The sequence below is a fragment of the Babylonia areolata genome, chromosome 2 (genome assembly GCF_041734735.1).
Source record: "Babylonia areolata isolate BAREFJ2019XMU chromosome 2, ASM4173473v1, whole genome shotgun sequence".
In the NCBI taxonomy this organism is placed as follows: domain Eukaryota; kingdom Metazoa; phylum Mollusca; class Gastropoda; order Neogastropoda; family Buccinidae; genus Babylonia; species Babylonia areolata.
The window spans coordinates 13,610,449-13,624,401 of record NC_134877.1 but is presented as its reverse complement, the minus strand read 5'-3'; the positions used below and the strand labels follow the sequence as shown (position 1 = coordinate 13,624,401).

The following is a 13,953-nucleotide window of genomic DNA, read 5'->3' as shown; positions in this document are numbered from 1 at the left end:
TGCTGGCATCTGTGAGCATAGTGACAGCATCTGTGGAGTACAGTGATTGCCAGTCATGAACTGTATGAATACTGATGGTATCTGTGGTGTATAGTGATAGTATCTGTGGAGTACAGTGACTGCCCATCATGAACTGCATAAATGCTGATGGTGTCTGTAGAGTACAGTGATAGTATTTGTAGACTGGTGTGAAAGCGCTTAGATTTGTCTCTGCACAAGATTCAGCGCTATATAAATACCATTATTATTTTCATTATTATTAAAAATCACACTGTACCAATGTGTCTGTGGAGTACAGTGACTTCACATCACACACTGTATCAATGCCTATGGTGTCTGTGGGGTGCGGTGACTGCAAATCATACTTTTATCTGTGGTGTGATAGAACAGAGCAAAAGCGACAAAAAGACGTACCTTAATCTGTGGAGTGACAGTACAGATCACAGTGACAGACAAAGGGGTGTACCATTATCAGGGAAGTAACAGTACAGAGAAGTGACAAAGGGGTGAACCATTATCAGGGAAGTGACAGAGCAGAGCACAGTGACAAAGGGGTGTACCATTCTCTGAGAAGTGACAGTACAGAGCACAGTGACGGACAAAAGGGATGTACCATTATCAGGGAAGTGACAATACAGAGCACAGTGACGGACAAAAGGGATGTACCATTATCAGGGAACTGACAGTACAGAGCAGTGACAGACAAAAGTGGTGTATACCATTGTCGGGGGAGCCGTGCATGTGGCACCAGAAGAGGAAGTCCCCACGACCCTCCACCAGCACAGCATGGATGAGGGACCCCACAGCCAGGGCCGTCAGTCCTTTCAGCTGGTGGTCGGGGTGACTCGCATACAGCAGCACGTCACTCAGGTCTTGACCTGCCACACACACCACAGCCACCATCCCTAAGTGAACATCTCATCACATCCACACTATCATCCCCCCTCCCTCCCCCCAGTGAAGACTCCATCACCATACAAAACCCACACTGTCATCCCCCTAATCACCACACCACACCCACACTGTCATCACCCCAATCACCACACCACACCCACACTGTCATCCCCCCCATCACCACACTCACACTGTCATCAACTCCCATCACCACACCACACCCACACTGTCATCAACCCCCATCACCACACCACACCGTCATCACCAACCCCCCATCACCACACCCACACTGTCATCCCCCCCATCACCACACACCCACACTGTCATCCCCCCCACATCATCACACCAACACTGTCATCCCCCTACCCACTCCCCATCACCACACCACAGGTACAGTAACACCTCCCAACAACACATCATACACAAACTGTCACATCCCCCATCACCACACCAAACCCACACTTTCACACCCCCCATCACCACACCACAGCTACACTGTCATACCCCCCAGTCAAAATCACACCACACTGTCACACTTTTCAGTCAAGACCCCATCACACCACATCCACAATGTCACACCCCACACCGCATTCAAGACCCCATCACATCACACCCACACTGTCACACCCCCAGTCAACATAACACCCACACTGTCACACCCCCAGTCAACTTAACACCCACACTGTCACACCCCCCAGTCAACATAACACCCACACTGTCACACCCCCAGTCAACATCACACCCACACTGTCACACCCCCAGTCAACTTAACACCCACATTGTCACACACCCCAGTCAACATAACACCCACACTGTCACACCCCCAGTCAACATCGCACCCACACTATCACACCCCCAGTCAACATAACACCCACACTATCACACCTCAAGTCAACATAACACCCACACTGTCACACTCCCCAGTCAACATCACGTCACACCCCCAGTCAACATCACACCCACACTGTCACACCCCCAGTCAACATCACACCCACACTGTCACACCCTCAAGTCAACATCACACCCACACTGTCACACCCTCAAGTCAACATCACACCCACACTGTCACACACCCCAGTCAACATCACGTCACACCCCCAGTCAACATCACACCCACACTGTCACACCCCCAGTCAACATCACACCCACACTGTCATACCCTCAAGTCAACATCACACCCACACTGTCACACACCCCAGTCAACATGACACCCACACTATCACACCTCCAGTTAACATGACACACACACTATCACACCTCCAGTTAACATGACACACACACTATCACACACCCCAGACAACATCACATCCACACTGTCACACATCCCAGTCAACATCTCACTCACACTGTCCCCCTCCCCCCCATACCCCCCCCCCCTGCCCCAGTCAAGACCCCATCACACCCACTATCAAGTAAAGTAAGCTATGCTGGTATGGCCATGTAACAAGACCCAATGGCCTTGCCAAAACATTATTCTAGGGGAAGACAGAAAGAATGATAGACTGACAACACTGCAAAATGGACAGGAAAAACCAGGCTTTGACACACAACTGAGGGATCTGGATGAATGAGGGAGAAGAGCAAGAAGAAGATATTGCATTGCATTGTCTGTACTGCAGGAGAGATCTTTCTGGAACAGCCTTTGTTGTGTTGCATTGTGTTGTGTTGTGTATTATTGTATTGTACTGTACTGTGCTGTACTGCGGGACTGATCTTACTGCACCAACTTGTGTTGTGTTGCATTGTGTTGTGTATACTATATTGTATTGTGGGACAGATCTTACTGGACCAGCTTGTATTGTGTTGTATATCACTGTGTTGTACTGTACTGTACTGTGGGGACAGATCTTACTGGACTCGTCGCCTGGTACCAGCTTGTAGAGGGCCAGGCGAGGACAGAGAGAGAAGATGGAGGCCACACAGCCCAGTGCCAAGGACTTGAGGCTGACGCGCACGTGACGATCGTGCACCAGCTGCCCCGCCTCCCCTCGAAGCAGGAAGCGCTGACACACCACCCTCAGCATGTACACCAACGGCTGCTCCTCCCGGTCCACCAGTGACCCAATGTCAAGGTCCTGACCTGTGTCCTTGACCCCTGTAGGGGTCGTCCCCACCACGCTGCAGGCGCCTTCTGACATGTCTCCCTCGTCGGGTTCTGAGGGTTGGTACTGGGGGTTGCCATTCATGTCGTGGGGGATGGAGGAGGGGAGGCTGGGTTCAGGGGTGGTGGGGGGCGGCTGCCTCTTGGGGCTGATGCTCTTGATGCTGAGCAGGGTGTCCACGCTGCTGCTGTGCGACAGGTTAGACAACTCCGACCGCTCCTCGTTCAGGTCCCCAATCTCCACGTTGGAGTAGTCGCTGTCCCCGGTCACCATGACACCCGTGTCCACCACTTCGCTGTCGTCTATCTGTATGGTTGTACCACCCCCCTGCAAACACATTGGTTTGCGTGCATCAGTTGACACTCACATCAGTACACACACACATCAATATATACACATCCATATACACACATCAATCAACACTCATCAATATACACACATCAATATACACACATATTAATATAAATAAATGCACATGATATACACCACTTCACTATTGTCCCACTCCCCTTCGCACATTAATATACACACACATCAGCATACACACATCAGTATACCCACACATCAATATACATTGACACCAATATAAACATGCATCAAGAAGCACATACCAATATATGACACACACATCAGAATACACACACATACACACACACACGCACACACACACACACCAATGTATTGTACACTGTTTCCCTGTTGTCCCACTCCCACTCACACATCCATCCACACACAGCAATCAATACTCATGGTGTCCACCACTTCACAGTTATCTGTCTGTATGGTTGTTTAAATCCTTGCCCACATGTGTATAAAAATACACTATGTTCATTTCTTCACCATCATCCATCCCTATGCTTATCAGACTACTTCACACATAGAAAAAGACAAAGAATAGCAGACACACCAAGTTTCTGTAGATGGAGACAAACTGATACCCTCTGTGTCCCAGGACAAAATAACAATTTTTGTCATAACTTGATGAAATGCTTTTATCCAGTTCTGTTCTATCAACTGAAAAATAAGTTGAAAAATTGCATTTTGCTCCATCCAAAAGTCTGCTGGGCATTTTGACCAATCCCATTGTGTTCTAGCCATTATGCTTCACAATGTTTACCATCCCTCCCTGTTCCCTGTTTTGAAGGGAGTTCACTGAAGACCACACCCATAGTGTCTACCTCTACTTATAACAGGGATGGGCTGCAAGAGTGATCAGTGCAGCACTAAATCCGGAACAAACTTCCACACTTGGGGTGAGTCCTGTCAATGTCTTTCATGTTGGCAGATCCATGTAGGGCTGTTGTTGGAGGGATGTGGTGGCGGTCTCCACTCTGGGAGGAATGCTCACTCAGTCTGGCTCCAAAATAATCCATCACTGTTGTTAGTAGGGGTGTTAGTTGGTGGTGTCCTAAGTACGTTATATCAGAACAGGCACCACTGAACACCACTGAAGTGACTCAGCAGTGCAGGGTCTCCTCTGGTGTCTGGCCTCCTGGTGACCTAACATCGATGGGTCCCTGCAGACTGCCGACACTGTGACTGTGGCAGACAAATGCGGGTGTGGCCATGCATGGGGGAACTCAGAATGAGCGGCGTGGGGACTAATGCCACTGAAACGGTGCAGATGATGGGGCAGCAAAAAACAAAAACAGAATGAAGAGGTAGGAACATCCTCAATGCTAAGCAAACTTAGCAATGCTAAGATCACTAAGCAAACTTAGCGATGCTAAGATCACTCATGCAACCCAGCCCAGGACCATTGATGAATACATCACACCCACCTCTATACTGCTGGCCCCCATAGTGTCGTCTGTGTGAGTGACAGAGTCGAGGTCAGAGGTCAAGGCGGCAGTGTCGGAGCCGGACATGGAGGTGGAACGACTGCCCACATCTGACGTGTCCAGGTCCTCGTCCAGGCCTGTGTCGTCTGACATGCTGGGCAGGTCGTTAGCACCTGAACACACACCTCACAGGTCATTAGCACCTGGACACACACCTCACAGGTGACTGACTGACACTGACTAACTACTATACTATACTAACACTCTTGTGCAAATGGCTCTCTGTTTATAAAGCGCTTAAAGCTTGGTCTCTAAGCGAGGATGGGTGCTATATAAGTATCCATATCATTTCTTATGCTGGTACTAACTACCATACTGATACTAACTACCATATTCATACTTGATAACAACCATATAGGTACTAACTACTGACTACCTTCCATGCCGGTATTACCTACTTTAGTCACGCTACCATACTGGTACTAACTAAATACCATACTCTTTCTGATTACATATCACATTGGCATTAACTACCATACTCAATCTAACTACCAATACTGGAAATGACAAGCTACCACACTCATACTGGTTCTGGCTAACTGCCATACTCATACTAGTACTGATTAACTACCATACTGGTACTATCATACTGGTATTTACTAATTACCATACTCAAACTGACTAACCACCCTTCTCATACTGACTATGTGTAAAGGCATCAGATGAATGCTGCCTTCCAGCAGACAAGCTTCCTTACCCCCACTTTTTACATTCATTATCAGTTTTTTCTCCCATGAAATTAATGACTTGACTTTAATGAGGTCCATTAAGTAAATCTCTTTAACTATACTAAAATATCTGTTTCACATATTCATCTTTGATTCCACTCTTCTTCCACCCATTTCCCCCCAACTCACTATTCAACCCCCCCTCCCCCTCCCCTCTCTTTTCCTACCTTTTAAATGATGAGTTCAAATGTGAAAAATAATACTTTAACAAAATGTCTGCACTCACCAGTATGTTTGACAGGACTTTAAACAAAATTCCTCTTCCTTGGGGTCTTTGCCTACCCCCCCCCCCCCCTCCATCCCTCAACCCCCTCCCCAACCCCAAACTCTCTCTCCACAGACAAAGGTAATGTCACCACCACTCACTCTCAGCACGGAGGTCAGCCTCTTGTAAGTCGGCCTGAAAGATGTAGGTGCGTGGCACGCCGCCCTCGGTCAGCAGAATGCGGAGGAGGGTGGGGTGGGGGTGCTTCAGCATCTGCTGCAGGGCTTCCAGTGAGGCCGTCACCACGTTGTGGTCTGGATGCTCCGTGTGGAACAACAGCAACTGCAGGATCTGGACATGAAAACAACTACTATACAGATGTAATGTTGGACGCCACAAATGTCACAGTGCAGTGCTGACCGAGTGGTAACACACACGTCGGCCTGGGAAGCGAGAGAATCTGAGGGCGCAGGATCAAACCCCACTTGCCAGAATTTTCTTCCCCTGCACCAAGACCTTCAGCGGTGGTCTGGTTGCTATTCATTTGGATCAGGTGATAAACCAAGGTGCTGTGTGTAGCATGAACTTCGTGCACATAAAAGAGCCAACAGGAGACTTTGCCCCTGGCAACATTTCCTAGTAAAATCCACTCTAATACAAATATGTGTGTGTGTATGTGTACATGCGCATGTGTGACTAAAGCCTGACAGAATGACATGGGAAATCAACGATGAGTGCCTAAAGGCAACTATCAGTCAGCTTTACCAAGGTAGACAGCCTGTTGTACAAACGACCTGTGTTTTTAAAACGCTTAAACATTAGTCTTTAATTCAGGATAGGACTCTATAAATATCAACAATACAGTTGTATTTTCTCCAAACAGGTGATCATCATATCACCATTGGTGTGAAAATTTGCACAGCGCAACAGCTGCAAGACCTACAAAACAGTGTCACTACAGCTGCATCAGCTGTAACACAAACTCACAACAAATAACCTTGTGGATGCTGTCTGTGACAACAAACAGACTACATGCAACAGTGTGGATGCTGAGTGACACAAACACACTGCACACAACAGTATGACATAAATACACTGCACACAACAGTGTGACACAAACACACTGCAAACTGTGTGACACAAACACACAACATTGTGATACACACACAAAAACACACTTCACACAACAATGTGACACAAACACAATACACACACAGTGTGACACACACACTACACACAACAGTGTGACACAAACACAATACACATAACAGTGTGGCACAAACACACAACACAAACAACAGTGTAGGTTTTTTTTCTTTTTGATATTTACTTGTGTGATCTAATTGTGAATGCTTTGGTCTTATTTTCAAGATTAGGCATAAATGCTCATAAGAATAATAATAATAGTAATAATACTAAACACATGACAGTACAGATTCGACACACAGGTGTGCACCTTCAGCAGCTGCTCAGTGCTGATGCCCTCCTCCTTCTCGGTCTCCCTGGACCCAAAGCTGTCCTTGAGGCCCTGGAAGTTGGGGCTGAGGGCAGGGGGACAGGTGAGGCAACACGTGTCGCAGACACAGGATCACCCCCAGCAGGCTGTACACGTCATGCTCCTTGTCCACCGGCAGAACCAGCTCTGGAAAAACACAAACAACACCACCTCCCATTTTACAGACTATTAGGAAAGGGGAGGAGAATAGAAGGACAGACAAAGAGATGGGATGACAGTATCCCTGAATGAACAGGTCTGAAACTGAGCAATGCCCTGAGACAGACGAGGAACAGGGACAGATGGAGAGAACTCATTGTCAGGTGATCAGTATTGCCTCAACTGTCAGAGACTACAGGATCAAAGAAGAAAAAGAAGACTCACCCAGAATGACAGTGTTGAGGACATAAAGTGTGCAGGAGCACTGATAATCAACTCACCCAGAATGACGGTGATGAGGTAGGTGAAGAAGGAGAGAGGAGTGCGCGAGTACTGACAGATGAGGGTGAGACTGCTGGCGGCCATGCGGCGACACACGGCAGATGGAGACACCAGGTTGGTCAGGAATGACTTGAGTAAGGCCTGCACACACACCAACACCCACCGCTTACTGTCTGCCTCTGTGGTGTGTGCACACACAACCACTCTCCGAGCACACTGACTGAACAGACGTCATCATAATGGTATTTATAATCAACAACAACAACAATAATAATAGGAAATTACTACTGAAAGTCAAAAGCACAATACACACACACACACATCCACTCTCCGTGCACACTGACTGAACAGACGTCATAATAATGATATTCGTAATCAACAATAACAACAATAAAAAAACATTACTGCTGAAAGCCGAAAGGTGTGGCAACCCCTGACCTTGACTTCCGAGTCATTGGCGAAGGCCATGAGGGCGGAGCAGATCTTGGGCATGGAGTTGGACAGCGTTTCCTGCACCGCCTCTTCCTCCCGCCGACAGATCCGCGCAATGTACGGCAGCAGGTTCACAATGTACGGTCTGTACCATCATCGCATACATTATTCACACACACACAAACACAAATACCACACACATACCACACACACACATATCATACACACATACCCACACATACCATACACACATACCCACACATACCATACACACACATCACACACATACCATACATATACCATACACACACACATACCACACACATGCACACACCAGACATAAAATATGATGTTTCATCAAAGTTGATTCATCAATTATGCATGTTCATTCTTGCACTGCCTGCAATTTTAAGCACCAACACACACACACAAACACACACACATACACAATGATGTAACAGCCAAGTTCATTAATTCAATGTGTACAGTCTGAAACATCAACACACACACTCAGACACACACACACACACAGACAGATACAGATATCCCCATGATGTTACATCTTAATCAGTCCAATCATTCAATTCTTGCCATTTGACAGCCCTACCAAATGCGACGACCACCCAGTGCTGAAATCGTGTTGAAATAAAACAGACTCACTCATGTCAGGTAAATAAACTTTCTAAATGGGCCCATCTCCAAACATCCAAATTAGGCTATTTCCAAACATCTTCGTTCATAGGCTGTGACTCCCATGTCCACTCGTGTACATGAGTGGGTTTTTACTTGTATGACAGTTTTTACAGCCACCATATAGGCAGTCATACTCTGTTTTTGGAGGGCTGCATGCAGGGTTTGTTCTGTTTCCATAACCCACTGAACACTGACATGGATAAAAGGATCTTTTGCATGCATACTGTAATGATATACACACAAAGGTTGTTCAGGCACTAGCAGATCTGCACATTTGCTGACCAGGGAGATTGGATAATTTCCACCCTTTACCCACCCGGCGCTGTAACCAGGATTTAAACCCAGACCCTCAGATTGAAAGTCTAACCCTTCAACCATACGGCTGTTGTGCCCGTCTTCTACACATCTAAATAGGCAAGTTTCAAAACATCTAAAACAGCTCATTTACAAACATCTAAATCAGTGTATTTCCAAACATCTAAATAAGCTGATTTCCAACTATCTAAATCAGTCCATTTCCCAACACCTAAATCATCACATTTCCAAACATCCTAAATAAGCCCGTTCCCAACAAACATTAAACTGAACCGGACTGCTTTTGTTGCCTTCTAATGCATGTCAAACTGCACCACACGCTGGCAGACAGAAAGACACAAAAACAGAACACAGTGGGTGACCTGCACTTCTGGGGTCGGATGAGGTGACACATGTCGGCAAAGCGCCAGAGGGCAGCACGCAGGGAGCGTGACGCTCCGTTCTTCTTGATCTCCTTGTACAACTCCACCTGCAGGCGACCAAGGTTGGTCTCCAGCAGTGTCTGTCCATCGGAACACACAACACTTTATTGTCTCAACAAGAGAAATTCACCTGCAGTATATACAGGGCTTAAAACAGACTGGCATGTGAGGGGTGGAAAGTTTGCAGCATTCACTGAGCGAAGAACAAGACCTTTTTAAATGTCAGCCTGTGTATGTATGACAGTCATTCGTGTCCAACTATGACCACCAGAATAGCAGAGGAGTCAACTGTTGTCCTAATTTGCCCAGAATTTGATTATTTGAAGAGTGTCTTGCCCAAGTTACATCCCCACTCTCTCGGCCAAGAGGGTTTTAGGACAGTCGGTGTTGGGATGGTTCCCAAAGGTCAACTAGCCTCCAAGGCTGCAGCACTAAGAGCCAGTGCAATCCTGCCTCCTAATTTCAGTCATAGTCCTTCACTAAAGACTAAGCTGTAAATGACTTCCCACTGCAGTGGAGAAACCATTGATCATGTAGCTCTCACTTTGCTGTTGGCCCAACTGTAAGCTTTTGTCAATCTGTGATATAAGCCAAGAGTTGTGTTGTATGATATTGACCAGAATCAGTCAGTCTGTGTGAATATATAAAAGATGTAAAATACTTCAATACTAAGTTGATGTGAGGTTCACATACATTAACCACAATCGTACACATGATTTTCAGAACTATGACACACACACATGCACAGAGATCAATGGCACCACTTTGGCTGAAGAGATCAAGTCAAAGACACCAAGTTGTCAACAACTGTCACTGTCCCAGTTCAGTATCAAGATGTACTGTGTTAAAAAAACAACAACCAGACTGCAGCACATGGACTTCAGAGTGTACATTTAACAAAGACTGTTTAACAGGTGTGTTGACAAGAGGACTAGTCCACCTGAAAGACTTACAAAGAAACAAACACCTGTCCTTTTTCTGTTTGCTGTAAATCACAACACAGAGATCTGTATTCAGGGACACTGCATTCACTGTTCATAAAATTCGGTGCCTGTATGCAACTATGGGAAGAAGAATCATTTTCATTCCCAAATTTTTACTCTTCTCAGGCAGCTAAAAAAACAGGCATTGTGGCTGCAATGTCTAGTCTTACAGCCCCATCCTGGTGATTGTCCTTTCTGCATCAACTGCACAGACTGAAGCTTCATATCCATGTTTTCATACATACATCATGTCTTTGTTACTTCCCTATTTACCATCAGTGGAGCTGTGGCCTAGTAGCAATGCGCCTGACTAGGAAGCATGTCCAAGGTTCAATTCCCATGTACAGAGCTTTTTGTCTTACCCCTCTCTTCACTCTCTTGAGTTATGGTCTTCGAATGAGATGATAACCCAAGATCCTGGTTACAGCATGCATTTAGCACATGTAAAGTAAACAACAGGCATTAAAAGGGTTGCCCTGGCAAAATTCAGTAGAAAAATTCACTTTTATAGTAAAATAAATACACCAGCAGACAAAAAACAACAACAACAACAACAACAAAAAAAGGATGGTCCTGAATTTCACACAGAGAAATCTGATGTGATAAAAAGTAATAATGCAATGCAATATTACAATGTAATAAAATACAATGCAATATAATGCAATAAAAAAATAGTACACAACAACACAACGCAATGCAATCACCATCTGTTCAGCACAGGTGCTGCCACCTGATAAAGTGGATGTGTATACCTTTATGGTTCGGTTCAGACATTCATCCGCCACCATACGAACATCTGCCTCTGCATCATCACATAGTGTAAGGAAGGCTTCCACAGCAATGCCCAGAAACTTGGGGAAGTCTGCTATTGTCCTGTAACACACAGCCCTGAGTACACACCAAATGAGGTATACAGTTCTGACACACCTGTACATAAAACATGGTATTCACAGCCCTAAGAAACCCCACCTCATTCTGTTCTTTTTCACTTTCTCTCCTCTTGTTTTATTTCATTTTTTTTATCCACGTTCCATGTTTCTGTGCTTTTCATCTGCATTTAATTCAGTTTATTCAGTTCTGCATAATGATGAACTGATGCAGTTTTGATGCAAAGCAAAGAGATCACCATGCACAGCTGTCAACAAGAACGATAGCTGGCCTCACATACCTCATGTTGGGAGCACAGATACAGTCAGCCACAGCATTGCAGTGAAGGATCTTCTCTTTCTTGCTGGGGGGCTGATCTTTTTTCCTGTAACATCACACACAGTGCATGGAGCTTACACATTGTTTCCATGCAGTCCATAGTGTGCTCACTGATACATATTCATTAAACCACATCTGCTTTAAAAAAAAAGAAGAAGAAAAAGATAGCAGATGCCTGACTTACATTCAGATGCCAAGTCCCCATCGGCCTTGACACCAACACATGTCAACCGAGCTCCAATGTTTACCTAACAGGTTGCCCTGTCTGGTCCTGCCAGCTTCCATCCTGGCCCTAGGTTCAGCATTTTTCATGATGAGTTAATTATTTTCCATCCCCCCCTTCTATTTACAACTCTGTAGAAATCACACTGTCTGAATGCCTTCAAGTGAAGATTTCAGGAGGCTCAGAGAGAACATTAACATACCTCTATCATTTGCAATGTTTTAATTTAAAAAAAATCTTATTTGAAAAATAAACAAATTAAAAAAAAGAGACAACACTGATGCAGCCAAACTATATACATCAAGAGAGAAAATGCAAAAGACAGACAGACATGATATGTATGATATTAAAGAGAGAAAGACAGCTGTCATCTAAAGACATAAAAATGGCTGTCCTACAGATGGACCTACTTGGTGGACTCCTCGGCCCCGGCCCCTGCTGGCTGGAAGACCTTCAGGCCCTCAAAGGACTTCACCAGCTTTTCTATGGTCGCCATCACGGGCCTCCTTCTGTCGTCACACTGAACTGCTGCAACAACACTGCTTTCCTCAACTTCCAAACTTACTCAGTCACTGTCATCATTTCATCATCCAAAATAAAATTTCATGCTGCTAACAAGTTATAACAATAAACAATTAATGTTAAAAAAAAAAAAAAAAAAAAAATTAAGCCCATACTTTTCCAGTTGCAAGGTTAAGTCACTCCAATAATTGAATAAAGGAACTTGAGTGTAAAAAAACAACAACAACAAAAAAAAAAACTTGAGTGTACATGCATTTTACTTCAATAGAAAATATTTCATTGAGTGTGGCAGCTGTGATACTGTATGAGGCTGGTGGCCTATGTCCACATTATTTTGAATCTATATCAACACAAACACATGTGTGCACATACACACACAAACACACACACACCATGCATGCGCACCCCCATACTTTCCCCCCCTTTCTCAATATTAACATACACATATGCACACATAATGGTGACAACTGATTGAACGGTGAAAAAAAACAACCCTAACTATTCAGTGAAAAAAGTTCCCATTCTGTCACAACACATCAAGAGATGACGGTGTCTTATCAATGGTGTAAATGTAATAAGCGACAGTAACTGTGTATGACTGAGGAGAAGTGGGATAGTGTGTGGGAGATAAATCATTAATCAAATGATCATGATGATATGCATCATTTAACAGCTTATAGTAATATATCTGCATAAAGCACAGGGTCATACAAAATAAAAATTAGTAACCCATTCCAGACTGGACAGCTCAAGGGAAAATGATGTGCTTTTCAGTTCTCTTAACATCACATCTATACACCAGAAATGTACATTGCAAGTGTTTATCAAAAACTAACAGTCAGTATGTCAATGTAAGTAAAGAATACGGCTCATGTATTGTCCAAGAAACCATCAAGACTCAATGATGCAGTTAAACAACAATATCAACATAAAGTGTGTCCATTAGTGTAAATACAAATCGGCGAACCCATTGAATGAACCCACCCAATGACACACCACATAAAATCGATACACTGTGATTGTCATTTTTTTGTGTCTGAAAGATCCGTCAAAAACGGTCAGTCGGAACCTCATGCTTAGCACTCTTTACTCACAAATCTGTGGGGTCAGTGCAGGTACTTTCGGTGCAAATACAGCTGTTTACATCTTGTGTTGTTGAAAGTCTGATCACATCGTCTGCCAAAAGCCTTGGGTTTGCTTCTGCTTTGAACAGTTTGAGAATGATATAATTACGTTTCGTGCCGTTTGCGGACTGGTCCAAGGGAAATAACTACACAAGCGAGCGGTATTGAAGTTGTCAATAATACTCTCCCATGAGAGAATATATTTTTCTCTCTGTGTCTGTGTCTGTGTATGTGTGTCTCTCTCTCTCTCTCTGATATAGATAAAAGTGGTAGTTCTGAGACTGACTTCAGTGTAAGCCTCCCAGCTTTTTCATACCATCTCCTATT

General features: G+C 44.8%; 1 protein-coding gene across 1 annotated transcript in view; it reads right to left on the bottom strand.

Annotated features, from left to right (window-relative positions):
• LOC143298061 (huntingtin-like) overlaps positions 1 to 13,696 on the bottom strand; it is a 78,033-nt gene extending 64,337 nt beyond the window's left edge. Inside the window, 13 exon segments of the mRNA XM_076610736.1 lie at positions 720 to 878; positions 2,747 to 3,323; positions 4,778 to 4,950; positions 5,932 to 6,121; positions 7,227 to 7,316; positions 7,318 to 7,412; positions 7,706 to 7,847; positions 8,145 to 8,283; positions 9,509 to 9,648; positions 11,304 to 11,424; positions 11,720 to 11,803; positions 12,391 to 12,505; positions 13,597 to 13,696. Coding sequence (XP_076466851.1) covers positions 720 to 878; positions 2,747 to 3,323; positions 4,778 to 4,950; positions 5,932 to 6,121; positions 7,227 to 7,316; positions 7,318 to 7,412; positions 7,706 to 7,847; positions 8,145 to 8,283; positions 9,509 to 9,648; positions 11,304 to 11,424; positions 11,720 to 11,803; positions 12,391 to 12,476 — 1,996 coding nt within the window. The 5' untranslated portion in view covers positions 12,477 to 12,505; positions 13,597 to 13,696.
• Between the last annotated feature and the right edge of the window lie 257 nt (positions 13,697 to 13,953).